The sequence below is a fragment of the Chlorocebus sabaeus genome, chromosome 10 (assembly GCF_047675955.1).
Source record: "Chlorocebus sabaeus isolate Y175 chromosome 10, mChlSab1.0.hap1, whole genome shotgun sequence".
Taxonomy (NCBI): domain Eukaryota; kingdom Metazoa; phylum Chordata; class Mammalia; order Primates; family Cercopithecidae; genus Chlorocebus; species Chlorocebus sabaeus.
In genome coordinates, this window is record NC_132913.1 from 125,712,428 (window position 1) to 125,740,375 (window position 27,948).

At 45.4% G+C, this 27,948-nt stretch overlaps 1 protein-coding gene and 1 long non-coding RNA gene across 3 annotated transcripts in view; both read right to left on the reverse strand.

Moving 5' to 3' along the window:
* ILKAP (ILK associated serine/threonine phosphatase) overlaps nt 1-9,447 on the reverse strand; it is a 33,984-nt gene extending 24,537 nt beyond the window's left edge. Inside the window, exons 1-2 of one of the 2 annotated variants that reach the window (XM_007966844.3) lie at nt 9,207-9,447; nt 226-291 (exon numbers count right to left, since the gene is read on the reverse strand). In XM_007966844.3, the coding sequence (XP_007965035.3) occupies nt 226-291; nt 9,207-9,261 (121 nt within the window). In that variant the 5' untranslated portion in view covers nt 9,262-9,447. Of the gene's footprint in view, nt 1-202; nt 292-9,206 lie in introns of both variants that reach the window. The other variant, XM_038001301.2, reaches the window with a different exon arrangement.
* Nucleotides 9,448-18,788: 9,341 nt separating this feature from the next.
* Nucleotides 18,789-27,945, reverse strand: LOC119625266 (uncharacterized). Its single transcript, XR_012094346.1, has 3 exons — nt 25,403-27,945; nt 24,603-24,696; nt 18,789-23,116 (listed from the first exon to the last, which is right to left on the reverse strand). It is a non-coding gene; the product is annotated as an uncharacterized lncRNA (long non-coding RNA).
* Between the last annotated feature and the right edge of the window lie 3 nt (nt 27,946-27,948).

The following is a 27,948-nucleotide window of genomic DNA, read 5'->3' on the forward strand; positions in this document are numbered from 1 at the left end:
GAACCAGAGAAAACTGCTCCACATTTTCTTGCAGTACTTCTCAGGGCTAGCGACTAGCAGATTTTTCTGCCTTACCTGATGCCATGGATTCAAAACTTAAAGACAGTCCAACACCTAAAACATCTGTGTGTTGAAAATGGGGGAAAGGGAAAAAGATTGAGACAACTACAATCCCAGGATGAGTAGAGACGTTGACACACACCTGGGAGAGCCTGAAGACTGTACCTGAGTCAGTACTGCTGGCCGGAGGGAGGTCATCAAAGAGCAGGGGTCCTTTCTGAGCTTCTTTCCCTAAAACACAGAAAAGCTGTTTAGAGAGCATATGGCCTTCACCCAGGACAGATTTTCAAAGAGGAAGATCATGTGGTCTCCCCTGCTTTGAGACAAGTTTGCTATTAGATTCTAATTTTCTCCTTCCTGTTGGACAATTTTTTAAAAAATATTTTCTTAGCAGCTTTTTAAATCTGGGCATCTGTTTCCAACAGTTGCAGTCAACATAAAAGCAATGAATGATGCCCTAACAGGCATTTTCAGGGCCACTGAGTATTTTGAGGAAAACAAGTATTTTCTTGATAATTTCATTACTGAAAGCATGAAACATTTAAAAGTCTTTCTTTAAAATAGAATCCTGGGAAGCAAAAAACTGATTCTAGACCAAGAAAACAATACTTAGGACTTCAAGATGGACGTTCAGAAATTTGGGGGCGGGGGAAGAGGGGAGGAACCTTCAAAGACCTACAAGTTTGTAAAAATCCTATTTCAGTAACATTCTGCAAGGGAAGAAAATCTGTTGGAACCTGGTGTCCCTAGCCCCAGCATAGTGCCTGATTCAATAAATAGCTTTGGAGAAAATAAGGAGTTTCAGGTAATCAAAGACAGCCTCAGGAGAAAGTCAGGAAACTCTTTTAACAAAAAATGTGAAGATTTACATTCCAAACGTATGTCTTAAATGTTTTACGCCCAATTATCTTTTTCCACATAAAATTTAACCACCATTCCTTATTATCCAGCTTTTTCCTGAAATTCTATTCAAGCTATTAGATATCTGAACTGGCACACAAGAATCCAAATTAGAAGTATACATGTTCACCTCCTGCAAAATTCAACACACCAACCAAACACATCGGCTTTATCCCACCTCTTGTTCCTCAGAGTTCAAGTATAAAGATGTGCTCATTTAAGCCAGACGCAGTGGCTCATGCCTATAAACCCAACACTTTGGGAGGCTGAGGTGGGAGGACTGCTTGAGCCCCGAAGTTCAAGACCAGTCTGGGCAACATGGCAAAAAAATGTCTATAAAAAAGTACAAAAATTAGCCAGGTGTGGTGGCAGGCGCCTATAGTCCAAGCTACTCAGGAGGCTGAGGTGGGAGGATCACCTGAGCCCAGGGAGGCCAAGGCTGCAGCAAGCCATGACTGGGCCACTCCAGCCTAGGCAACACAATGAGACCCTGTCTCAAAAAAAAAAAAAAGTACTCACTTAAAAATCAAATCACTTTTTTTTTTTGGGGGGGACTGAGTCTCACTCTGTTGCCCAGGCTGGAGTGCAGTAATGTGATCTCAGCTCACTGCCTCCGCCACCGGGTTCAAGCGATTCTCTTGCTCCAGCCTCCTGAGTAGCTGAGATTACAGGTGCACACCACCACGCCCCAAATAATTTTTGTATTTTTAGTAGAGATATGGTCTCACCATATTGACCAGGCTAGTCTTGAACTCTTGACCAAGTGTTCTGCCTGCCTCAGCCTCCCAAAGTGCTGGGATTACAGGTGTGAGCCACCATGCTCGTCCTAATTTTTGTATTTTTAGTAGAGACAGGGTTTCACCACGTTGGCCAGGCTGGTCTCAAACTCCTGGCCTCAAGGGGTCCACGCTTGAGGACCCATCCCAGCCTCCCAAAGTGCTGGGATTACAGGTGTGAGCTACTGTGCAAGGCCAAACACCAATTCACTTAAACAAATAAATTTATATCCCCCGAGAGGCTCATCCATATCATCTTTTTGCCTCCCTTTAGAAATGAGCTGGGTATCAACTTTCTTCTTTTAAACACAAAAGCTTTAATTAAAATTTATAAACTTAAGGGAATGAAATTTCTCCCAGGGTCTTTGGGTCAGAAGTACCTAAAATACACAAGAAATTCCTGAGTTAACAAAAAATAACTATTTTGCTTTATATCCCTAATACAAACGGGAAAATATATTCTCATCTCTCAGGATGACCCTAAACAAATTAAGGAATTGCAAATACTTTCACTTTTCTTACAAGTGACATAAAGACTCTACAAGTATACAAGAAACAGAAGAAAGCCATTAAAAAGTATTTAGTATGGCCAGGCGTGGTGGCTCACACCTGTAATTCCAGCACTTTGGGAGGCCAAGGTCAGGACTGAGGTCAGGAGTTCGAGATGAGAGTGACCAACATGGCGAAACCCTGTCTCTCCCAGAAAAACAAAAATTAGCTAGGCGTGGTGGCGGGTAACTGTAGCCCCAGTTACTTGGGAGGCTGAAGCAGGAAAATAGCTTGAACCTGGGAGGCGGAGGTTGCCATGAGCTGAGATAGTGCCACTGCACTCTAGCCTGGAGGACAAAACCAAACTCTGTCCCCACCTCACAAAAAAAGTATTTAGGATAACCATTACTCAATGTATTAATCCACTTACAAGAATTCCTAATATCTCGAAGTAGGACACTTTTGCCCAAACGACACTGGATCTAACAATCAAAACGCCCGTTCTCCGGACAGACTCAAAACCACATGAGATGATCCAGACAATCACGCTGCATTCAGTGGGGTCACAGAGCCAGATGTCTTAGGACAAGGGAGGGGACATTTACAGGTAACAGCCCAACCTGAAGAGCAAACAACTCTTCCACTTGTACCAGATCATATTTTAATTTTTGAATTAACTTGCCCGTCTAAATCAGGTCTTTCCATTGTCACTGTACAATGGGGGAAGTCTTCTTTTACCCAGGTAATAAATACATTTTCAGTTCTTGCAAGCATTCCTCACAATGCAACTTCCAGCTTAGTATTAATACTAGCCTGGCCCCCTCTCCTTTGGCTACAATTCAATCAGATGGTGCCCCAAACTGAGCCCCATCCCCAGAGAACTGCCTATCACCTTCTTTCTCACTCTGGAATACTATGAGAAGTATTTCAATTAAACACAATGAGACTATCTTACATTTTGCTGGCCACAACTGGGAATGGCTTCTAAAAATGATAATACTACCTGCCTGTCAGGCACTATTCTAAGAGCTCTATACATCTTAACTCATTTAATTCTTATGAGATAGGTACTATTATTATTCACTGATTTAAAAACTTAGGCACTGAGGTCAATTACCCATCCAAGATTACAGAGCCAGTAAGGAGTGGAATGGGGATTCAAACCCATGCAGTCCATGCTCTTAGTGAGGTACTATGCTGCCTCCATACATGGGCACTCTTCCAGAAACTTCACAAACATCAACTCATTTTACCCTTACAACAATCGTATGATAATCCTGAGATTGTATAAAATCTCTGGAAATATCTTTTGCATCATCAAAAGGATCTTAGAAGTTTATACACGGATTCTTAAAAAAAAATAAAAATCTATAGGTCATAGATACATAAGGAAACTACCAATTAGCCAAAACCTTAGATTTTTTTTTTTTTTTTTTTTTTTGAGACGGAGTCTCGCTTTGTCGCCCAGGCTGGAGTACAGTGGCTGGACCTCAGCTCACTGCAAGCTCCGCCTCCCGGGTTTACACCATTCTCCTGCCTCAGCCTCCCGAGTAGCTGGGACTACAGGCGCCTGCCACCTCGCCCGGCTAGTTTTTTTGTATTTTTTAGTAGAGACGGGGTTTCAGAGTGTTAAGCTAGGATGGTCTCAATCTCCTGACCTCGTGATCCGCCCGCCTCGGCCTCCCAAAGTGCTGGGATTACAGGCTTGAGCCACCGCACTTGGCTGATTCTTTTTTTTTTTTAATTGAGACAAGAGTCTTGCTCTGTGAGCTAGGTTGGAGTGCAGTGGTGTGATCACAGCTCACTGCAGCCTCACCCTTCTTGGCTCAAGCAATCCTCCCTTGTCAGACTCCCGAGTAGCTGTAACTACAGGCATACACCACCATGCCCAGCTAATTTTTAAATATTTTGTAGAGACAGGGTCTCACTATGTTGCCCAGGTTGGTCACGAATTTCTGTACTCAAGCAATCTTCCTGCCTCAGCATCCCAAAGTGCTGGGATTACAGGTGTGACCCACTGCTCCAGGCCCTTACATTCTATTTTGAATAAACTGAAATTCAAAGCACTGGGAGCTTGCAATCATTGGACAAAGTGTGACCCTGACCTAAAAATTTGGAAGAGGCCCCTCCCCCAATCTTAAAAATACTAGAACCCTAATGAGAAGACAAGACTAAAAATGTTTATTATTCATAGTTAATCTCACCTAGAACTACCCCCCCACCCCCATCCCAGTTATCTACATTCTGGAGCTAAGTCTACTGGAAGTTATATACTATGCTGAGAAAAATACCCTTGGGTTGATCATATTCAGGTTAAAGGTTGCTATATCCAATAAAGTTAAAAAAGAATGTTAAAATATTTTGCTTGAACTGTTTTTTATACCTCAATTTTCTTTTCAACTATAAAAAAAATCCAGGTGTTCTCCAAACACCACACAGGTATTATCAGAAAAAGGGGATGGGTTCTACCACACTCCTCAACCACAGTAGGAGTTTAGTATATCCTTTCCATTTTCCTTAATGCTCATGTACATGGATACATGCATTTTAATTTGTAGAAGACAGAGTCATACTCTACACAATACTCCAGATATACTGTTCACACAACCCATCAAGGCATGCTCCAGGCCAACACACTCGAGTCTAATTCATTCTCTGCAACAGCAACATATGCGAAGCATCTGCACTCCTTCGACCAGATCCTACTGATGGGTTCAAGCTTTTCCCAGTTCTTCACATGACAAGTGACGCCACAATCAACAACCTGATACATGTATTCCTGCTTAATATGCTAGACTGCTCGTCAAAGAATATTAGTTTAAATCTTACAGAAGCTAAAATTTGTTCCCCAAAAAGTTGTAATTTTCACTCCCAAAACACTTTATGAGAATGTCTATTTCTCTACACATTCACCAATGTTACCAATTGTTGCTAATCTGATAGGTGAAAAGGTAACTAGTTCCTCAGCAACTTTCTGTTGATGGGCCATTTGTATCCCTTACCTCTGGACCGGTAGAATACATCCTTTGACCATTTTTCTAGTGGGTTTTATTTTTTCCTATTAATTTTGTGAGCCTTTCTCATACCCTTAGTAAGTATATTGTAAATATTTTCTCTGTCTTTTGCCTTTATACTATCATTTGTCCTGCAGAAATTTTAAATTTTTACATAGTCAAATTCACTTTATTTTATGACTTTTTTCTTGTTCAACCCTGTAGTTTTACAATTAATCTGTTTTCCTGTAATACCTTAACCTTTATTTTATGTTCAAATATTCATTTATTTTTTAATTGTAGAGACAGGGGTCTCACGATGTTGCGCCAGGCTCTTCTCAAATTTCTGGCCTCAAGCCATCCTCATGCCTTGACCCCTCAAAGCGCTGGGATTACAAGTATGAGCCATCGAGCCCAGCCTCCAATGTTTTAAAAAGTATTTTTAAGATGGTGTGGCAAGCAAATATTTTACTTCATCCTCAACAACTGACCATCATTTTTTAATGTACTGGTGTAGCAACCAAACAAGTAAAAGAACCACCCTATAAAAGTGAAACCAAGTCACTGGCAAAGCAATTTTAAACCACGACATCTGTAACTGACATATACGGATTGTCAAATACAAGTTGCCAATCCTAAAGACATCAAGTTGGCACTTTCATGGGTATGACATAGAAAAGTTCCATTTCTCCCTGATATGAACACACACTTCTTTTTTTTAGGTTTTTTTAATATATATATATATCTCCTTTAAAAAACTTGATTCACTCAGCAATTAAAACTTTTAAGGGCTTGATAAAACTACTAATTTAGCAAAATACCTGAAACGTTTAGTGCATTCTATGTATCTTTCCAGATTATAAAAATTTAAGAGGTTTGGGGTGGAAACATTAGCTGCAATGTTTAACACAAAAATAAAAAGATCTAAACAAAATATTAATGCATTTGATGTGATATAAGCAGTGTAGTATTCACCCTTTGGACACTTAGTGCTTTCCCATAATTCATTTAAGATTGCATTTTTCCACTTTTAAACACCTGTTAATGGCTCAGCCAGGCACAGTGGCTTACACCTGTAATCCCAGAACTCTGGGAGGGCCAAGGTGGGCAAAACACTTGAGCCCCAGGAGTTCGAGAGCATCCTGGGCAACGTGGCAAAGCCTCATCTCTACAAAACATACACAAATTAGCTGGCTGTGGTGGTGCACACCTGTAGTCCCAGCTACCCAGGAGGCTGAGGTGGAAGAATCACCTGTGCCCGGGGAGGTCGAGACTGCAGTGGGCTGTGTTTGTGTCACTGCACTCCAGCCTGGGCAACAAAATGAGGCTATCTCAAAAATAATAAACCTGGCTAACATCTATAAAACATGATACATTCTACCCCACACCATGTGCAGCACCATACATACTGTACTGATTTGTACAGTAACAGTGGGAAGTGTCACCCCTTTTTACAGATGTAGGAATAGCCACAGAAGGCAAGAGTTAGTAAGTGAAGAGTTGGATTCTAAACCAAATAGTCTGGTTACATTTCCTGTTATTGCGCTCTGTGAAAATAACTAGGTCTTTTATTGTTCACTGCATTAGAGATTTCTGGTACCCACATATCATGTGTGAGGGTCATGATGCACAGTGTACGCTCATTACTCCATTCACTTTAGCAATCAATACGATTTATTCAAAGTATGGTATTTTTTTAAAATCACAGTATTTTCACAAGTATGTGAAACCAGATTCTGTTCCTGTACAAACGATTTTAACCTGTCAAATCTCATCTTGTTGTTTGTAGCTAACTGCCTGCAATGATAACTGTGGATCCCAATTGTCACTCATTTTAGTACTTAATCCCTCTCAGCTTCCAATCATCTACAAATTCTGAGATCTTCTTCGTTTTAAAGCTATTTTAAAAAATACACTCAGCCAAGCAGGACCTGTTGACAATTGTCAGGGTCCTCCTGGCAGATGGGGAGCAGTTAATCAATCCATTTTCGGGGGGTCGGCAGTTTAAACACCATGCACCCCCTCTGCCACCCTTTCAGCTCAGTCGAGGTTGGAAACTGAGTTTGGAAAAAACGGCTACAGGACGTACCTTTCCCACTGTATCTAGCAAAAGGCTGCTAACGTGCCACCTTAAGAGATTTTGAGTTGCCAGGTTTTTTGTCAGCAAAGGGAGCCTACCCCCGAGCAGAACCTAATTGCAGGTAAAAGGCAAGGGAGACTTTAAAACTCATAGGTTTACAGGCACACTGGTGAATCCAAACACTGCTCCAAATATATTGATAGAAATTATACTCCACCAGCAGAGAAAAAAGACTGCTACATAATGTCAATTTTTACCCACAGCTAGAACCGTGGTTATTTTGAAAATGAGTGGCTGAGTCAAGTTCAAAGACCCCAGGATCAGTTACTGAGATGCTCTGTACCATCAGAATGGTCAGTGAGGGCAGGGCGCGTTGGCTCACACCTGTAATCCCGGCACTTTAGGCCGAGGCGGGCGGATCACCTGAGGTCAGGAGTTCAACCAGCCTACCCAACATAGTGAAACCCCGTCTCTACTAAAAATACAAAATTTAGCCAGGTGTGGTGATCGGAGCTTATAATCTCAGCTACGAGGGAGGCTGAGGCAGGAGAATTGTCTGAACCTGGAGGTTGCAGTGAGCTGAGATCTCGCCGTTGCACTCCAGCCTGGACAAGAGCGAGACTCCGTCTCAAAAAATAAAATAAAATAAAATGTTTTCTTGACCAGAATTACCGCAAATCACAAGGCTGCTCATCCTTAGAAGCTTAATTCAAACACTGCCTCCTTCCCCAGTCTCTCGGTGCGCGACAATCCCTCCTCAAGAGTCCTCAGCATTTCCCACAGTCATTAACTTTTGCCAGTTTTAATTACCGTAATTAGCACCCTTCAGAAAGCAGCTCTTAGAAAGCGAAGGCTGGGCCTTACTCACCTCCGTCTGCCCTACAACAGCAGTTCCCAAACCACTGGTCTCCAGTCCCCGCTGGGTTGGCCTGGGGATTCAGTAACAGATTCGAAAACCCCACTCTCAGGGATTCGGATTTATTGGGGCTGAGGTGGGCCTGGAAATCTGAATGTCTTAAGTTTTCCAGGTTTTCTGCCCCCAAGTTAAGTTTGGTAATAAGGCCCTAAACTACAACATCAAGCTGGAACTCTTGCATATGAAATATTCACGCGTTTTGACAAATGAAACCCGGAGACTGTAACCCACGGGACGCAGGGATTAACCCGGGCCGTTTCACGCTGCTAGGATGCTGAGCTCAAACCACAGCCGACAGGGCCTCCCACTGGCAGGGGCCAGGGCTCAGCAGATGAGCGGACCCCTTAACTTTAGGGAGAGGGGGAACTTCCCGTGGTCCAGGAAAAAAAAAACCAAACTACTGTTAATTATCACAAAATCACAGGATGGTGGAGGAGGCATCCTGTCTTCCAGGCTTCAAAAACGCGAAGGATTAAGATGGTGATTAATTCAATCTCCTGTGCAAAAAAACGCCAAGCCCCTGAACTTGCACCGGCCCTGAACGCGGCCGTTCCACAGCCCGCGGGTGAAGCGCGGCCCGGAAGCCGAGGGCTGGCGGCGCGCAGGGCAGCCCGGGCCGCGGGTGGAATCGTGTGGCACGGGGGTCCGCAGGGCCGCCGGGCGTTCAGAGCTGGTCCCTCGGGTCGGCCCACGCCGCCGCGCCAGGGCCTTCCACCGCCACGCAGAGGGGCTGTGGCCGGGGCGACGCTGCCCTTTCCTTCCTGCGTAGCGAAAATGGCGGAGCGGCCTCCCCGAGCTCCGCGAGCAACTGGGCCTCTCGCGGGGCGGCCAGTGGGCCGGACGGGGCCGGGCCAGGCAGGAGCAGGTCCCGTGCTGCCCGCGCCGCCCGCCGCCTCCCAGCGCGGGCACCGCCTCAGCCGCCCCAGGCCTCAGGCCGCCGCCATCCCGCCCGCCCTCCCTTCCCTGGCCTGCCCGGCGGCAACGCCGCTTACCGGCAGCCGGGCGCGGCGAGCGCTCGGGCTCCGGCAGGTCCCCAAACAGGTCCATGGCCGAGGCTGGGCGGCGACGGCAGCAGCGGCAGACGCTCAGCCCGCGAGTAGCGGCGGGGCTCCACACCCCGGGCGGGCGGCGGCGGCAGGCGGGCGACACGCAGGGGCTGCCGGCGCCTTCAGTCACCTGCAGGGAGAGCCCCGGACGCCACCAATCCGCGCGTGGCGTGGCCCGGCCGCCCCAGAGGGCTGCGCGCGGGCGGGGCGGGGCGGCGGGAGCGGCGGGGCGGCGGGAGGGGCGGGGCAGTGCGCATGCGCCTAGACCCCGCCCGCCCGGACTGCGAGCCCGGCAGGCGGTGTCGCCTGGGCCCTGCGGTGTTTCCCGCCTTGGCGAATCCCGGGCCCGTCGTGCTTTTGCCTTGGCCGGGGTGTCCGATTTCTGTCAAGTTTCGTTGAGTTCCTGTCCAAGAAGGCCTGTCCTGTCAATCCAAGGGCAGCCCCTGATGCCTGGGAAGGCTTTCTGGTGCTCTTGCCATCTCTTCGGCTCGTCCTTTCACCACGGTGTGCCTGGTTCCTGGCCTGTTTTAGAGGCTGAAAGACCGAGGCTTGGATGGAGTGGTCCTGGGCGTCAGGACGGAAACCCCAAAAGATGCTGGAGGGAAAGGAGGCATTCCCTGACCTGTCTGCACCCACTGGTCTCTGTGGGGAGCAGAGAAGAGGGACTCCTCCATGATGGTGTCCCCCTCTATGGCTATAAAGAGAAAGGCGGCCACTGACATCGGGGACCTGGCCTGGTTCTGCAGCCAGGACTTCGGGTTGGTCTGGCACAAACAGCTAGTCCTGGGTGTTCTCTTTGAATATGGACAATTTCATAAAACACCAACATCAGGCCATAATACAGATCAAGACCAAAAAAACAGACCACTGTGTAATCAAGTCTGAACATAGACAAAACAGGAACACTGTCCAAGCCGCAAAAGTGACCAAACTTCCCTCGTCTTGGCCAGTAAGAGTGATTGCTGCTTCTTTACCATTACATGTTTAGCCTTTGTCTAGTCCTTCTGCCATCTAGATAAGCTTCATCAAGATATCCAGTCATGGAATCCTCCTCTTCCTGACATCCAGTCCAGAGCAAAGCCCCGTTTCCATAAATGTTTCCGCAAATCAACTAACACAAACCCAAATCTTAGCTTCCGTTCCAATACCCTTTACCCAGGTTCCCCAGGTTATGTGGTCTCCCTCTATGCAAAGAGTTCAGCCCAATTCATTCCAGGTCAGATGTGTTTCTTGCCCTCTCTGGCTGTAGGACATGGAGGGAGCCCAACAAGGCTTCATGCCTCTCATCTACATGGCTTCTCACTAGCAACACTTTGAGATCTTCATGCTGCCTCCTCCATTACAGCAGAAACACTCAAGTAACAATGCTTGTAAGAGTTAAAGAGGAAAGGAATACAAAACGCGGCTCAATAGTCAAAGACAGGTTTATTTCAGAGAATAAACCTGAGAGGGGATTCTGGCCAATTTTGATCAGGAGCACTCTCTCTTACAGACTAAGCATTCTCTCTTACAGAATAAGGATACTTAAGGGTTTTGGAAGTGGGGGAAAGTTTATTGCAGGGTTGGAATGTCTCTGGTTGGAGGGGAGGCTATTTCGGGATTAGCATGTTTCTCGTTGAAGAGGGGTTTATCTTAGGGTTGGAATGCTTCCGATTATGCTGACATTAGCCATTAGGCTGATGTTTTGGGGTGGGATTTAGGTGGTTTTTTAATAAAGGGGAACTTAGAATGGTGGTGTTTGTCCAGGATGGTGATGCTCCTGCTCTGTCAATCCAGTCTCTACAGTTATGAAAAGGACTAGGGGCAGCACATTTTTTCTGGCTACTTCCTGCTGGGGGAGCGAGCAGAGAGTTCTTTGGTTTCAGATTGATTGTAGGAGTAACGCTGTCTGTAGATATTTTTGGGTAATTGTCTGTGAGATGGCCATGATCCTGCTGGTTAAAAATCTTTGAAAAAGGTTAATTAAGCAGGTAAGAACATTATTCCTAGGCATATTTTTAGGAGAGGGCCCAGGAATGGGATGACCATGTTAGGACTTTGTTTTAAAACCAAGAATTTATTTGGTTGTCTTACTATTCTCTTAGCTTTTTAGCCCTTTTTTTTTTTTTTTTTTTTTTTTTTTTTTTTTTTTTTTTGAGACGGAGTCTCGCTCTGTCCCCCAGGCTGGAGTGCAGTGGTGCGATCTTGGCTCACTGCAAGCTCCGCCTCCCGGGTTCACGCCATTCTGCCTCAGCCTCCCCAGTAGCTGGGACTACAGGCGCCCGCCACCATGCCCAGCTAATTTTTTGTATTTTTTAGTAGAGACGGGGTTTCACTGTGTTGGCTACAGGCGCCCGCCACCACGCCCAGCTAATTTTTTGTATTTTTTAGTAGAGACGGAGTTTCACTGTGTTGGCCAGGATGGTCTTGATCTCCTGACCTCATGATCCGCCCGCCTCAGCCTCCCAAAGTGCTGGGATTACAGGCGTGAGCCACCGCGCCCGGCCTTAGCCCTTTCTTTAAGTTTTTTTAGTAGCGTCTCTTACTGGACCTGATTGGTTGAGATAGAAGCAACATTTTTTTACCCAATGAGAAGCAGAGGTCCCCTTTTTCAGATGTTATAACATCTAATTCCCATCTATTTTGGAGGACCACTCCAGCCAAAGAGTCTAGTTGGTCGTGGACTCTTATTAGGCTTTGGGCCATATCTTCTAACGAACTCTGCAGTTCTGTTGAAAGAGCTTCCAAGTATGTTAAACAGGTGACAAATCCACTTGCTCCCAACCCAAGCCTGGAGATTATACCTAGGGCAGCCATTAAAGGAATAACGTGGATGACCCTCCTCTTCCTAACATATTGGATGGATGGAACAGGTAAAGATTGATTAGGAGGAACTAGTCCAATGGAGGGAGAAAGATAAACTAGGGTACAGGTTCTGGTCTAGTTGGTGGGGAGGCTAAGATATATGTGTTGAGGCCACACAAAAATAACAAGCCTTTGTTGTAAATACAAGCGGAGACGTGGACAGAAAATAAGTGAATTAAAGATGAGGTGTTTGTTCTTTCCTGTGGTTCATTACTCCAAGTGGACAAGGAGGAGGTCAGGGAGACACCTACTATACTAGAGGTATAGGAAGAGTTATTTTTTACAGATTAATGCGTTCAGATGTTGCAGCATTGATATTGAGCCACGGAAAAAGATGGGCACTAGGAGCAGTACAGTTTAGGCCAGAGGCATTGACTGAGGGAGAGGCTGTCAAACGAGCCAGCTGCAGAAATGCTCCATTTGCTTCAGGTGATGCTTGGTAGTTAACCTGGTTAGTTTGATGGTCAGAAGGGTGTTTAACAATGATAGTTCAGTTGCATAGGTTAGATGTTAAGGACCCTACAGGGAAATTTCCTTCCAAGGCTGAAAAGCGAAGTGAGGCTTGTTGTAAGAGGCCGTTGTGTTTAGTTATGGACCCTTCGATGGGAGGGCCATGGGGCTTAAGGCACTGTAGGGAGTTATCATAGGTTTGAAATAATTTGTTGGCCTGATTGGCCTTAAAGTGGGATAATCACCGACCAGAGTGTCAGCGCTTTCAAAAAAGGAAGCTCCTTTTTGGAGTTTGTAGAGTTGTGTTTCCTGTTAAAAGGTCATGAAGGAATGTAGGAAGGGCTGTGTAAGCTAAGGAAGACAGCGATAAACACATCCAGCACTCCAGAGCAAAGGAAGAGTTAGCTTGCCTCAAGAGAGATTGTGTAAGGTTTATAGAGCGTTCTAGTTTGAGACCAATGAGGAGTGGTTGTATTGATGAGGTTGATGTGATTAGGGAATTTATATTGAAAGAAACAAGCAAAAAGAGAAAAAAGTTATTTGGGTAGGAGTAAAGTCCTGGAAAATTCTTTGAACTTAACCAGCAGGATCATGGCCATCTCACAGACAATTACCTAAAGTTCCCATAGAGCAGTAATGAGCTGATCAGGATGTATAATGGGAGCTTCATAAGGGTACCACTGAAGGTGTGTAACAAGATTAGTTAGGAAGTGATGAAAGTTTGGGAGAGAAAGAGATATAAGTGGCTTATGTAGATTTCTCCTCCTTTTCCTCGGGGATTCAGGTGAGGGAAAGGGAAGTGGGTCCTGGGAGACACAAGAGAAGGCTGAAGGGGTTTTAGACTTGGTTGTTTGGGTATGTGGTGAAGGGAAGTCTGTTTTCTTGAGAGAAGTACAATGAAACCAGTTGGGGAGTCCCTGGAGTTTTGCTGCTGTGGATGTGGTAAGGATGATCTGGTAAGGTCATCAAACATTTAGGTGTGAAGGGGGAATTTAGGGGTAGGACTGGGATCTTTTACCAGAACCCAGTCTCCTGGCTGTAGGAAGGGATTAGAGGAATCGGCGATGGGTTGTGGCAGGTGTTTGTCAGCATATTTCCAAATGAAATGGCAGATGGTAAGTACAAGAGGGGAAATGAGAGGGGTTGGTGGAGGTGGGGCCTGACCCTGAGGTGGAGCAGAAGGGGCAAATGGTCTCCCATACATGAGTTCAAAGGGGCTGAGCATTAGAGATTTACGTTGGAGCACCTGAATTTTTAGAAGGGCTAAAGGCAAAAGTGTAACCCAGTCTTTATGTGTTTGGTGTGGGTACCTGGTGAGGGTGTTTTTGTAGAATGCCATTCATTTCTTCAACCTTTCCTGAAGATTGAGGTGGAGGGGGGAGGTGCAACTTCCAGGCGATTTGTAGGGCTTGTGCAAGTGTTTGAATAATTTGAGAAATGAATTCAGGGCCTTTATCAGATTGAAAAGACAGAGGTACCCCGAAGCTGGGGATGATTTCTATTATTAATCTGTACAGTAGAAGCTCGTTTGTTGGTTGTGGGAAAGGCCTCGACCCATCCCAAGAAGGTATCAACCAGAACTAAAAGAAATCGAACACTTTTTACTGGGGGCATATGGGTAAAACCAATTTGCCAGTCCTGTTCTGGAAGGTGTCGCTTGGCTTGATGGATTAGGAAAGAAGGGGGTCTAGTGTTGAAGTGGGGTGAAGCTTTTTTACAAATAAAGCATTGACGGGAAATGGCTTTTAACTGTTTCTTTGTATCTGGGGTTATGTGTATACGGGAACTTAAGAAATGCTGCAGAGGGGAATGGCTAGTGTAGAAGAGGTTGTGAATGACCGATAGAAGAATTGTTTTTTCAGGGTCAAGTAGGACTGATTTGTTTTGTACGAACCAGTATGGGGGTTTAAATTGTGTCCCCACTGTGATTAGTTGTTGCGTTTGGTGTTCTGGATTAAAGGAGGGGACATGTTGTGTGAGGAGAAATAAGTGTTGGGGAATTGGGTGGTTGGTTGAGGTGTGTTTTGCCCAATAGTCAGCCTCACGGTTTCCTAAAGAAATGTGGCTTTTGTCTGATTGATGTCCTTTACAATGGATAACCACAACCTTTTCTGGAAGTACAGCTGCCTTTAATAGAGGATGGATACGTTTTCCATTAATTATAGGGGTTCTTTTAGCTGTGAGATAGCCCTACTCACTCAAAATTTGGGCATTGGAATGGACAATGTTACAGGCATATTTAGAAGCGGTGTATATATTCACTTGTGTGTTTTTTGCTAGAGTTAGTGCTCTTATTAGGGCAACTAATTCTGCTTGTTGGGAGGATGTGCCCAAAGGCAAGGGGGCAGCCTCTATGGCTTTCTAGGTGGGAGACAGTGGATATCATCATGATAGCCTTTCAATGATGGCATATTCTGCTTGGAGTTTTTTGATGTGCTTCCATCTATAAACCAATCTGGGGCTCCTTTTATGTGAGTACAAGTAAGGCGGTGATACATAGAGAACTTTCAGTTAGATCAGAGCGTGACTGTTGATTGGGGTCTAAAATCGGTGTTGAAAGTAAAGAGTGGCGGGGTTAGTCAGGGAGCATCTATGAAGAGAGTTAGAGGGTTGAAGGAGAGTTGAAAATAGGGCTTGCATGCGAGAGGATGAGCTGGAGGTGAGCACCTTATGGCTGAGCATATCTTGTAGACTGTGAGAAGAAAATACCTGAAGAGGTTCATAAAACGTGAGATTTTGTGCCTCAGAGATAATTATTGATGCTGTTGTGGCCAAAATGTTTAAGCAAGGGGGCCAGGTTTTATAAATGGGGTCTAGTTGTTTTGAAAAATATACCACTGGTTGGAGGGAGTTTGCCATGGGTTCGGCTAATAGTCCAAGGACCTGATTATGAGAACTGTGTAAATATAGATTAAAAGGTCTTAGGGGGTTTGGAAGGCCTAAAGCGGGGGCCTGTAATAACACATGTTTTAGGTGAGAGAAAGCACCATAAAGATCTGGGGTGGGAGTGAGGAGTTGGTCAAGATATTCTTTTGTGTGTTCATAAAGGGATTTAGTGACAATGGCACAATTTGCTATCGATATTTGGAAATATCCCTCTAATCTGAGGAAGGAAATTAAGTCCCTTTTTGTTTTAGGAAATGGGATTTGTTGAATACCTTGCTTTCATGCTGACAGAATTTGGAGTTATGATTAGTCCTAGGCATGAAACTTTTGAACCTTTCTTTTGGATACCCAGTATCCACATTCAGCCAAAAAATGTAAAAGCCTGGTGGTGTGTTGAATACAATATTCTAGGGAGGGGGTGCAAAGGAGTAAATCCACATATTGAAGCAAAATGCTGGGTTGTAGAGGTAGTTGGGAGAGGTCTAATTGAAGTGCCCAACCGAAATAGTGAGGGCTGTCCCTAAACCCACGGGGGAGGACAGTCCAGGTGAGTTGTTGGGGGTAGCTTGTGTCAGGATCAGCCCAAGTGAAAGCAAAAAGGTTTTGAGAGAAGGGATGTACAGGGATAGTAAGAAAGGCATCTTTGAGGTCTCATACAGAGGAGTGGCTAGTGTTGAGAGGAATTCATGTAGGAGGGTGTAGGGGTTTGGGACAACAGGACAAACAGGAATAATAACGGAGTTAATTTGTCACAAATCCTGAACCAGTCTATAGGAGCTGTCCAGTTTTTTTAATTGGAAGAATAGGAGTATTGTGGGGAGAATGGGTGGGGATTAAAATACTGGCCGCCCAAATCAGGCGATGATGGGCTTGAGTCCCCGCAATCCGTCAGGGTTGAGGGGACAATGTTGGAACCACTATATAGTACTTAGGATTCTTCAGTGAAATTTGGGTTGGAGAATGGTGGGTAGCTATTATGGGGAAGTTAGCGTTCCATATGATGGGGTTTACACGGCTGAGAAATTAGAGATTTAAGTCTGTTTGATGTGGAGTGTCTGAGGAGGGCTTCTATTCTTGACATAATAATAAATAAGGGTGTCTTTGGTGTAGGGCTGATAAATGAATGATTCCCCCTGTTTATGTAGAATGTCCCTTCCTGATAAAGGAGTGGGAGAGTGAGGAATGACCAAGAAAGAGTGAGTGAGGGTGACTCCCTGAAATGAGCAGTATAAAGGCGGGTTTTTGTATGGGGTTTCTTGTATGCCTTTTATGCCAACAACAGAAATGGATGAATGTTCTAATGGGCCTTGATAGTTAATACCAATAGGCTCGCCCCAGTATCCAAAAGAAAGGAAATAATCTTACCAGATAACATCCCAATTACCCTGGATTCTGTGGACTCACTAGACATGGGGGCAAAGAATCCTGGGTACCTTCAGTCCTCTGCTGTCAGCACCAGCAGTGAAGAGATTTCCTCCTGTGATGGCCGGGGGCTTCATTATGAGCCACACCCAGATGGGGAAGGTGTCTCCACTGGGGGAAGTCCATTTTCCAGTGTCCCCAAAGACCACAAGTTGGGCATGGCTTGGTGGGGGGCTGGGGGTTGACAAGCCTTTGCCCAGTGTCCAGGGTTGCCACATCGGAAACAGACTCCTAGAGAGATGGCAGAGTTTCCTTTTGGGTTATTGAGAGGCTTTTGGACAGCAGAGGTGAGCATCTGGTATTTTAAATGGAGATGCTTGTCTTTTTGAATTTTTTGTTTCTTGTCTCTTGTTAAAGACACAGAAGGCTGCATTTAGGAGGTCCCACTGAGATGTCTGGGGACCCTCCTCTAGTTTTTGTAATTTTTTTCTGGATATCTGGGAAATAAATTGGAGGTGGAAAAAGTTTGACCTTCTATAGATTCTGGGTCCAAATTGGTATATTTTAGCATAGCTTCAGTGAGGCGTGATAAGAAAAGGGCAGGGGCAGGATTTTCCTGGGGCTCTTATGTAATTTAAGTTTTTCTTTTTCTTTTCTTTTCTTTTTTTTTTTTTTTTTTTTTTTTTTTTGAGATAGAGTCTCACTCTGTTGCCCAGGCTAGAGTACAGTGGTGTGATCTCAGCTCACTGTAACCTCTGCCTCCCAGGTTCAAGCAATTCTCTTGCCTCAGCCTCCTGAGTACCGGGATTACAGGTGCCCACCACCATGCCCAGCTAATTTTTGTATTTTTAGTAGAGATAGGATTTTTTTTGCCATGTTGGCCAGGCTGGTCTCAAACTCCTGACCTCAAGTGATCTGCCTGCCTCAGTCTCCCAAAATGCTGGGATTATATGTGTGAGCCACTGCACCCAGCCTTTTTACTTCATTGATCTTTTGTATTGTCTTCTTCATTTCAATTTCATTTCTTCCTGTTCTGATCTTTATTATTTCCTTTCTTGTACTAACTTTGGCTTTTGTTTGCTCTTGCTTTTCTTTAAGATGCATCACTAGGTTATTTATTTGAAGGTCGGCCTTCCTTCCTTCCTTCCTTCTTTTTCTTTCTTTCAGACAGAGTCTTGCTCTGTTGCCCAGGCTGGAGTGCAGTGGCATGATCTCGGCTCACTGCAGTTGCTGCCTCCCAGGCTCAAGCGATTCTTGTGTCTCAGCCTCCCAGGTAGCTGGGATTACAGGTGGCCACCACCATGCCTGGCGTTTTTTTGTATTTTTAGTAGCAATGGGGTTTTACTGTGTTGGTCAAGCTGGTCTTGAACTCCTGACCTCAAGTGATCCATCTGCTTTGGCCTCCCAATGTTCTGGGATTATAGGCATGAGCCACTGCACCCAGCTTGAAGTTTTTCTTCTTAATGAAGGCATTTATAACTATAAACTTCCCACTTGGTATTGCTTTTGCTGTATCCTATAGGTTTTGGTATGTTGTATTTCCACTATAATTTCTTTCAAGATATTTTTCAATTTCCTTCTTAATCCCTTCATTGATCCACTGGTCATTCAGAAGCATGTTGTTTATGTGTTTGTCTAGTTTCCAGAATTCCTCTTGTTACTGATTTCTAGTTTTATTCCCTTGTGGTCAGAGAAGATACTTGACATTACTTCAATTTCTTTGACTGCTTTAAGTCTTGTTTTGTGGCCTAACATGTGTTCTATCCTTGAGAATGATCCATGTGCTGAGGAGAAGAATGTATTCTGAAGCTGTTGGATTAAATTCTCTGTAAATATCTGTTAGGTCCATTTGGTAGTGCAGATTAAGTGTGATGTTTCTTTGTTGATTTTCTGTTCAGATGATCTGTCCAATGCTGAAAGTGGGGTGTTGAAGTCTCCAACTGTTGTTTTTTCATTTTTTATTTATTTTTATTTTTTGAAACGGAGTTTTGCTCTTGTTGCCCAGACTGGAGTGCAATGGTGTGATCTTGGCTCACTGCAACCTCTGCCTCCTGAGTTTAAGCGATTCTCCTGCCTCAGCCTCCCAAGTGGCTAGGATTACAGACATGTGCTACCGCGCCCAGATAATTTTGTATTTTTAGTAGAGATGGGTTTTCACCCTGTTGGTCAGGCTGGTCTCAAACTCCTGACCTCAGGTGAGTTGCCCACCTTGGCCTCCCAAAGTGCTGGGATTACAGGTGTGAGCCACCATGCCTGGCCTCCAGCTGTTATTGTATTGCAATCTATCACTCTCCTTAGCACTAATAATATTTGGTTTATATATCTGGATGCTGCAGCGTTGGGTACATATATATTTACAATTGCTATATCCTCTTGCTGAGTTGACCCCTTTATCATTATATAGTGATGTTGTCTATTTTTATAGTTTTTGTCTTGAAATCCATCTTATCTAAGTATCACTACTCCTGCTCTTTTTTTTGGTTCCATGCATATCTGTTTCTATCCTTTTATTTTCAGTCTATGTGTGTCTTTATAGGTGAAGAGTGTTTCATGTAAGCAACAGATCATTGGGTCTTGTTTTTTAATCCATTAAACCACTCTATGTCTTTTGATTGGAGTGTTTAGTCTATTTACATTCAATGTTATTATTGATAAGTAAGGACTTACTCCTGCCATTTTGTTGTGTCCTGGTTGTTTTTGGTTTTCTTTTCCTTCTTTCCTTCCTTCCTGTCTCCCCATGGTGCCTGGTCCCCTACATCCTTTTTTGGAGACAGTCTTGCTCTGTTTCCCAGACTGGAGTGCAGTGGTGCAGTCATGGCTCACTGCAGTCTTGACCTCTTGGGCTCAAGTGACCCTCTGTCTCAACCACCTGAGCAGCTGGGACTACAGGTGTATGATATCACATCTGACTAATTTTTTAATTTTTCTGTAGAGATGGGCTCTTGCTTTGTTGCCCAGGCTGGTCTTGAACTCTTGGGCTCAGGTGATCCTCCCACTTTGGCCTCCAAAAGTGCTGGAATTACAGGCATGAGCCAACACACCCAGCCCTGTCTTCCTTTTATTACCAGTGAGTTTTGTGCCTTCAGATGATTTCTTATTGCTCATTACTATTCTTTTCTTCAACAAAAGGGATTGATGAATTCTCTTTAGCATTTCTTGTAGGACTGGTCTGATGTTGATGAAATTCCTCAGCTTTTGTTTGTCTGGGAAAGTCTTTATTTCTCCTTCGTGTTTGAAGGATTTTTTCACCAGATTTTACTATTCTGGGGTAAAAGATTTTTTGTTTTTGTTTGTTTGGTTTTTTTTTCCTTCTGTACTTTAAATATATCATGCCACTCTCTCCTGGCCTGTAAGGTTTCCACTGAAAAGTCTGCTGCCAGACATGTTGGAGATTCATTGCATGTTGTTTGTTTTCTTTCATCTTGCTGTTTTTAGGATCATTTCTTTATCCTTGACTTTTGGGAGTTTGATTATTAAATGCCTTGAGGTAGTCTACTTTGGGTTAAATCTGCTTCATGTTCTATAACCTTCTTGTACTTTAATATTGATATCTTTCTCTAGGTTTGGGAATTTCTCTGTTGTTATCCCTTTGAATAAGCTTTCTACCCCCATCTCTCTCTCTACCTTCTCTTTAAGGACAATAACTCTGACATTTGCCCTTTTGAGGCTACTTTCTAGATAATTTAGGCATACTTCATTCTGTTTTATTCTTTTTTCTTTTGTGTCCTCTGACTGTATTTTCAAATAGCTTGTATTCAAGCTCACGAATTCTTTCTTCTGTTTGATCAGTTCTGCTATTAAGAGACTCTGATACCTTCTTCAGTCAGTCAGCTCTATTTTTCAACTCCAGAATTTCTGCTTCTTTTTAATTATTTCAACTTCTCTGTTAAATTTGTCTGATAGGATTCTGAATTCATTTTCTGTGTTATATTGAATTTCTTTGAGTTTTCTAAAAAACGGCTATTTTGAATTATCTGTCTAAAACTTACATATCCCTGTCTTTCCAGGATCGGTCATTTTTTTTTTTTTTTTTTTTTTGAGATGGAGTCTTGCTCTGTCGCCCGGGCTGGAGTGCAGTGGCCGGATCTCAGCTCACTGCAAGCTCCGCCTCCCGGGTTTACGCCATTCTCCTGCCTCAGCCTCCCGAGTAGCTGGGACTACAGGCGCCCGCCACTTCGCCCGGCTAGTTTTTTGTGTTTTTAGTAGAGATGGGGTTTCACCGTGTTAGCCAGGATGGTCTCGATCTCCTGACCTCGTGATCCGCCCATCTCGGCCTCCCAAAGTGCTGGGATTACAGGCTTGAGCCACCGCGCCCGGCCAATCGGTCATTTTTTAGTTTGTTTAGTGAGGTCATGTTTTCCTGGATGGTCTTGATGCTTATGGATGTTCATCAGTGTCTAGGCATTTATTGCAGTCTTCACATTCTGGGCTTGTTTGTATCTGTCCTTCTTGGGGAGGCTTTCCAGGTATTTGAAGAGACTTAGGTGTTGTGATCTATGTTTTTGGTCACTGCAGCTGTAACTGCATTAGGTACTACTGCAAGCCCAGTAACATTGTGGTTCTTGCAGACTCATAGAGGATCTAAGATCTGGAAGAATTCCCTGGATTACCAGGTAGAGACTCTTGTTCTCTTCCCTTACTTTTTCCCAAACAAAGAAGTCTCTCACTCTGTGTTGAGATGCCTGGGGCTGGGGAAAGGTAACACAAGCACCCCCGTGGCCACCACCACTGGGAGTGTACTGAGTCAGACCTGAAGCCGGCACAGCACTGGTTCTTGCCCAATGCCTGCTATAACTGCTACCTAGCGACCATCTGTGTTCACTCAAGGCCCTAGGGCTCTATGGTCAGCAGGTGGCAATGCAAGCCAGGCTTGTGTCCTTCCCTTGAGATTGTGAATTCCCCCAGGCCCCGGGTGAATCCTGGGATCCAGGGCCTGGAAGCAGAAACCATAGAAATCTATTGTTGCTCTATACTACTGCAGCTGAGCTGGTGCCAAAACCACCAAACAAAGTCCTTCCCACTCTTCTCCAGGCCGAGGAGTCTCTTCTTACGTCCACCACCACCACAGGCTCACAGCGGGTACTGCCGTGTTTATTTAAGGCCCAAGGTCTCTTCAGTCAGCTTGTGGTGAATGCTGCCAGCCCTGGAACTCATCCTTCAGGGAAGTGGGCTCCCCTCTGGCCCAGGGTAGGTCCAGAGATGCAATCTCAAGCCAAGGCCTGCAATCAGGGACCCCAAGAGCCTGCTTGGTGCTCTTCCCCATTGTAGCTGAACTGGTACCTAAGTTCAAGAGAAAGTCCCCTTTACTCTCCCCTGTGCTGTTCTCAAGCAGCAGGGGGCCCTCCTCATAGCCGCCACAGCTGCGAATGTCCTGGGTCACACCTGAAACCTGCATGTCTCAGAGTCTTACTCAAGGCCATGGCTGTACTACCCGGTTACCACTGCTGATTATTCAGGTTTCAAGGGCTCTTTCATCAGCAGATGATAAATCCTGCCAGACTGGGTCCTTCCCTTCAAGGCAGTGAGTTCCCTTCTGGCCCAGGGTGTGTCTAGAAATGTCCTCTGGGAGCTAGGGCCTGGAATGAGGTCCTCAGGACTCTGCCTGGCGTCCTGGCCTACTGTGGCTGAGCTGGCATCCAAGTTGCAAGACAAAGTGCTTTTTGGTCTTCCCTCTCCTCTCCTCTCCTCTCCTCAAGCAGAACAAAGGGGTCTTTTTTGGAGATGTGGGTTGTGCTGCCTGGAGTTGGGGGAGGGGTGATGCAAGCAGTCCCTTAGCTGCGCCATCTGGTGTCTCACTAGGTTGTGTGTCCTCCATGTTCACAGGCTCTCAGCCCAGCACAGCAGCAGGACTTGCCCAGGATTTACAGTCCTTGTAACCTAGACTGCCTTTCAAGTTTATTTCGGATCCCACAGCACTTCAGCCCACAGCGGCAAGGCTTGCTGAATCTCAAGTTCCGACTGCTGGGATGAGTGATTCCCTTCTGGCCAAGGCTTGTTTAAATGCTCCCTCCATGGGTGCCAGCTGAGTTCTGCCCAGTGTTGGCAGCACTGCATGCCAACGCAAAGTCCCACAATCACTGTGTTCTCTCCCCTCCGGGGGCACAGATTGTGTCTCCATGCTACATGGCCAGCTACTTCTGGGGGCACTGGCCAGGAGTGTTGTTGGCAATTCAAGACTGTCTTTCCTGCCCTTTTCCTTGCCTCTTTCAGTGATATGAAGTTAGAACCAGGTACTGTGACTGCTCACCTGATTCCTGATGTTTGGTTCTTGTGGGGATCATTCTTTGTGTAGATAGTTGTAGAATTTGGTGTTCCTGTGGAGAGAATGATGGGTGGAGGCTTCTATTTGGCCATTATGCTCCACCTCCTCAACCAACATCTGACTACAACCCGCTGAGTGACCCCAAGGAAGGTCTGCCCAGCTAAGCCCTTTGTGAATCCCTGACCTACAAAACCACAAGAAAAAAAAAAATCAGCCTTGCTTTTTTTGAAGGTGCTGAATTTGGAGGTAATTTGTTACACAATAGTAACTGGAAGATAAATTTGGTACCCAGAGTGGGTACATCAAAGACTCAAAACAGGCTGGGCATGGTGGCTCACACCTGTAATCCCAACACTTTGGGAGGCCAAGGTTAGTGGATTGCTTGAGCCCGGGAGTTTAAGACACACATAGGCAACACAGTGAGACCCCCATCTCTACAAAAACTAAAAACATTAGCCAGGCATGGTGGTGCATGCTGTGTTGCTAGTTACTCAGGAGGCTGAGATGGGAGGTTTGATCGAGCCCAGGAGGCTGAGGCTACAGGGAGGCATGATCGCACCACTGCACTCTAGCTTGGGCAGCAGAGTGAGATCTTGCCTAAAAAACAAAACCCAACCCAAAACATATGATATTGTCTTTGGGACTGGGCAGCAGGCAAAGGCTGGAAGGGCCTTGAGAAGACTGTTAGTAGAACCTCAGTGGGCCTCGAGGCTGTTAATGAGTGCTTAAAAAGAGAGAAGAAAATGTTATTGAAAGATTGAGGCTGGGCACGGTGGCTCATATCTGTAATCCCAGCACTTTGGGAGGCCGAGGCAGGTGGATCACAAGGTCAGGAGTTTGAGACCAGCCTGACCAACATGGTGAAACCCTGTCTGTACTAAAAATACAAAAATTAGCCAGGCGTGGTGGTGTGTGCCTGTAATCCCAGCGAGCCGAGATTGCAATCTCAGCTCATTGCAACCTCTACTTCCCAGGTTCGAGAGATTCTTCTGCCTTAGCCTCCCAAGTAGCTGCAACTACAGGCACCCACCACCATGGCTGGCTAATTTTTGTATTTTTAGTACAGACGGGGTTTCACCATGTTGGTCAGGCTGGTCTCAAACTCCTGACCTTGTGATCCACCTGCCTCGGCCTCCCAAAGTGCTGGGATTACAGGTGTGAGCCACCACACCCAGCCCGTTTTCAGTTCTTTTGGGTATATACCTAGGAGTGGAATTTCTGGGTCATATAGTAATTCTATGTGTGGTGTTTTGAAGAACCACTAAACTATTTTCCATAGTGACTGCACCATTTTACATTCCCACCAATTGGCTTCTGTATTTTTTTCTTTTACTCTCAGTACACACCAGAGATTTCTGTATTTTTGATACAAAATTTTACGTATACCTACTTGTTAAACATTACAGTTCATATTGTTAATTAATGTAAATCAATATCTATTATAATCTCTACAATTAAATACTATATTACAATATATTTTAAATGCATACTAAAAGTTTTTAGATAAATATGGTATTAAGACCGGGCATGTTACTCACGTCTGTAATCCCAGCACTTGGGAAGCCAAGACAGGCAGATCACTTGAGCTCCCGAGTTGGAGACCAGCCTGGGCAACATGGAGAAACCCCAACTCTACCAAAAAAAAATACAAAAATTAGCCAGGCATGGTGGCATGCACCTGTAGTCCCAGCTACTTGGAAGGGCTGAGTTGGGAGGATTGCTTGAGCCTGGGAGGTGGAGGTTTCAGCATCTAAAAAGCCAAGTGGCTGAATGCAGTGGCTCATGTCTGTAATGCCAGTACTTTGAGAGGCCGAGGCAGAAGGATTGCTTGAGGCCAGGAGTTGGAGACCAGCCTGGACAACATAGCAAGATTCTCTCTACAAAATAATTTTTTAAATAAAAATAAATAATAAATAAAAAGCCAAGAGGTACAATGTTCAGGAGAAGAAGAAAAATACATGCAGAAATATATAAAAATTATAGGAGACCACTATAAGTTTGGCTAGAAATACAGTATTTTGGCTACTGAAAATGACGGAGTCATCTAATGTTGATATTATCAGAACAGAGTTGTCATCAAAGTCAGCTAACTAAAGCATCTGCTTCAAAACATTAAAGAGAAATTTTAGAAGTTTCAGAAACTAGCGAATATGAGATTAAGCAAAAAAGTGAGAAGATGCCGGCAGGGCCCAGTGGCTCATGCCTGTAATCCTAGCACTTTGGGAGGCCAAGGTGGGCAGATCACCTAAGGTCAGGAGTTTGAGACCAACCTGGCCAACAAGGTGAAACCCCGTCTCTACTGAAAATACAAAAATTAGCTGGGTGTGGTGGCGCGCACCTGTAATCCCAGCTACCCGGGAGGCTGAGGCAGGAGAATTGCTTGAACCCGGGAGGTGAAGGTTGCAGTGAGCTGAGATTGCACCGCTGCACTCCAGCCTGGGTGACGAGAGTGAGACTCCATCTCAAAAAAAAAAAAAAAAAAAAAATGGTGAGAAGATGCCATTTGAAACAAATTGCAATAATTATCCACTGTGGCTGCTACTTTGTGATAAAGTAAAAATGATCTGAATAGAGCACATACCTGAATAGATCACAAAGGAAAAGATTTAGATTTTAGGGAATCTACTTCACAGAATGGACATTTCTAAAGTTTTCTTTTCTTTTTTTGTTTCAGAAATGGGGCAGGGGAGGGAGCGTCTCACTAAGTTGCCCAGGCTGGTCTTGAACTCCTGGCCTCAAGGGATCCTCTGCATTGCTGAGATTATAGGCATGAGCCACTGCACCTGACAAAACATTTTTCTTTAATGTTCTAATGGCAAATGAATTCATTGTGACTGCTCATGTATTCCAAAAAAAGTTATCCTTATTTTTTGTGTATACTTTTCTGTAGTAATGCAATAAAATCAAATTTTTGCAACTTAAAAAAAAAAAAAGGTTCTGAAGATTGGAAACAGTTAAACAGAATTTGTGACCATGAAAATTTTGTTTTATTGTGAGGCTTTCTTTTGTGTCTTCTTCTGAGACAGGGTCTTTCTCTGTCACCCAGGCTGAATGCAGTGATGCAATCAATCAGAGCTCACTGCATTTGTGGCTTCAAACTCCTGGGCTCAAGTGATCCTCCTGTTACAGGATCTTTGGGGTTTCACTTTTATGGCTGGAAACCTCTGTGGCCGGTGGCATCTTTGCCTGAGTTCTCGTCCTGCATCCAGGAAGAATGAGAAGCGCAGACAAGCAGAGGGTGAGCACGACAGAGGCACTTTATTGACTGCTAGAACAGCCTGAAGAAGCCCCGCAGTGGGTAGCTTCTCTCTGTAGGCAAGTCGTCCTGTTGAGTGTTCACCTCTCAGCAGAGAGGAAGCCCTGGAGTGGTGGCTCCTCTCTGCAGGGGGATTGTCCCAGTGTCTGCCCAGCTCCTAGCAGAAAAGAGGCCCTGGAGTGGGTTGCTCCTGTCTGCCACCGGTAGTCCCAAGGTCTCTAAACTCTCAGCAGAGAGGGTAGCTCCTCTCTGCAGCTGGTCTTCCTGTCATGTGCTCAGCTCTGGCTGAGCCAGGGCTTTTATTGGCCTTAGAGGGGAGGAAGTGCATGCTGATTGGTCCAAGGGCGGCCATGGGCAGCCTGGAGAAAGCATCACAAGTTCCCACTCCAATGCTCTGGGACTGGCAGCCTGGCCCCCAACTTTCAGGCCCTCCCTGGCCTCAAGGTGGGGCCTCACCAGGGACCTATCCTCTTTTGCCCAGGAATCTGTCTGCCTTCTGCTGCCATTCATGGCACCAGAGCTTAGCCCCGATTTTGCTCTGAGATTGGAGTAGGCACCGGGAACAGGGAGAGGCCAGGCCATGGGAGCAGGCAGTTCTGGGCCTGTGAGGGCAGGGAGGCCTTCCTGGGCCCCCAAGAGTGCAGGGGTGCCTGAGTCTGCAGCCTGCTTTGGGCAGCTGCTGCTGGGCAGGGAAGGGGCCGGTGGGGTTCCTGCCTGCTCTGTAGAGTGGGAGGCCCGGGTCTGCAGGCGCAGTGTGGGCAGCTGCAGTGGCACCAGGGAGCTGCTCCTGCCCCAGCTCAGAAGGGGCAGGGGTCGTGCTGGTCGCTGGCTCCTGGCAGCAGCAGCCGTCTGGAGCAGCCACTGCATCACTCCCTCCTCGGCCTCCCAAGCAGCTGGAATTTCAGGAGTGAGCCACTGCACCTGGCTCATGTGATGCTTTTCTAAAATCAAAGTGTCTTTTTAAAATATTCAAATTGACAGTTTAATAAATGGTGCTTTGCAGAATACAATAAAATAAGTGAAACAAAAATAGATTATTTTGAGTGATTTTAGATATTACATGTTAGGCAAAAAATATTTTACATCTTAGAGGATCACAAGAAATTACTGGAGGTCCAAATGGTGGCATGTTTTAAACTTTAGGTGAGTTTTTTTTTTTTTTTTTTTTTTTTGAGGCGGAGTTTCGCTCTGTCGCCCAGGCTGGAGTGCAGTGGCCGGATCTCAGCTCACTGCAAGCTCCGCCTCCCGGGTTCACGCCATTCTCCTGCCTCAGCCTCCCGAGTAGCTGGGACTACAGGCGCCCGCCACCTCGCCCGGCTAGATTTTTGTATTTTTCAGTAGAGACGGGGTTTCACCGGGTTAGCCAGGATGGTCTTGATCTCCTGACCTCGTGATCCGCCCGTCTCGGCCTCCCAAAGTGCTGGGATTACAGGCTTGAGCCACCGCGCCCGGCCAACTTTAGGTGAGTTTATAGCTAATCATAAAAAAAGGGAACCAGGAGCCGTGACTCATGCCTGAAATCTCACTGTTTTGGGAGGCCAAGGTGAGAGGATCACTTGGGGCCAAGAGTTCCAGATCAGCCTGGGCAACATAGCAAGACCCACTCGGAAAAAAAAAAAAAAAAAAAA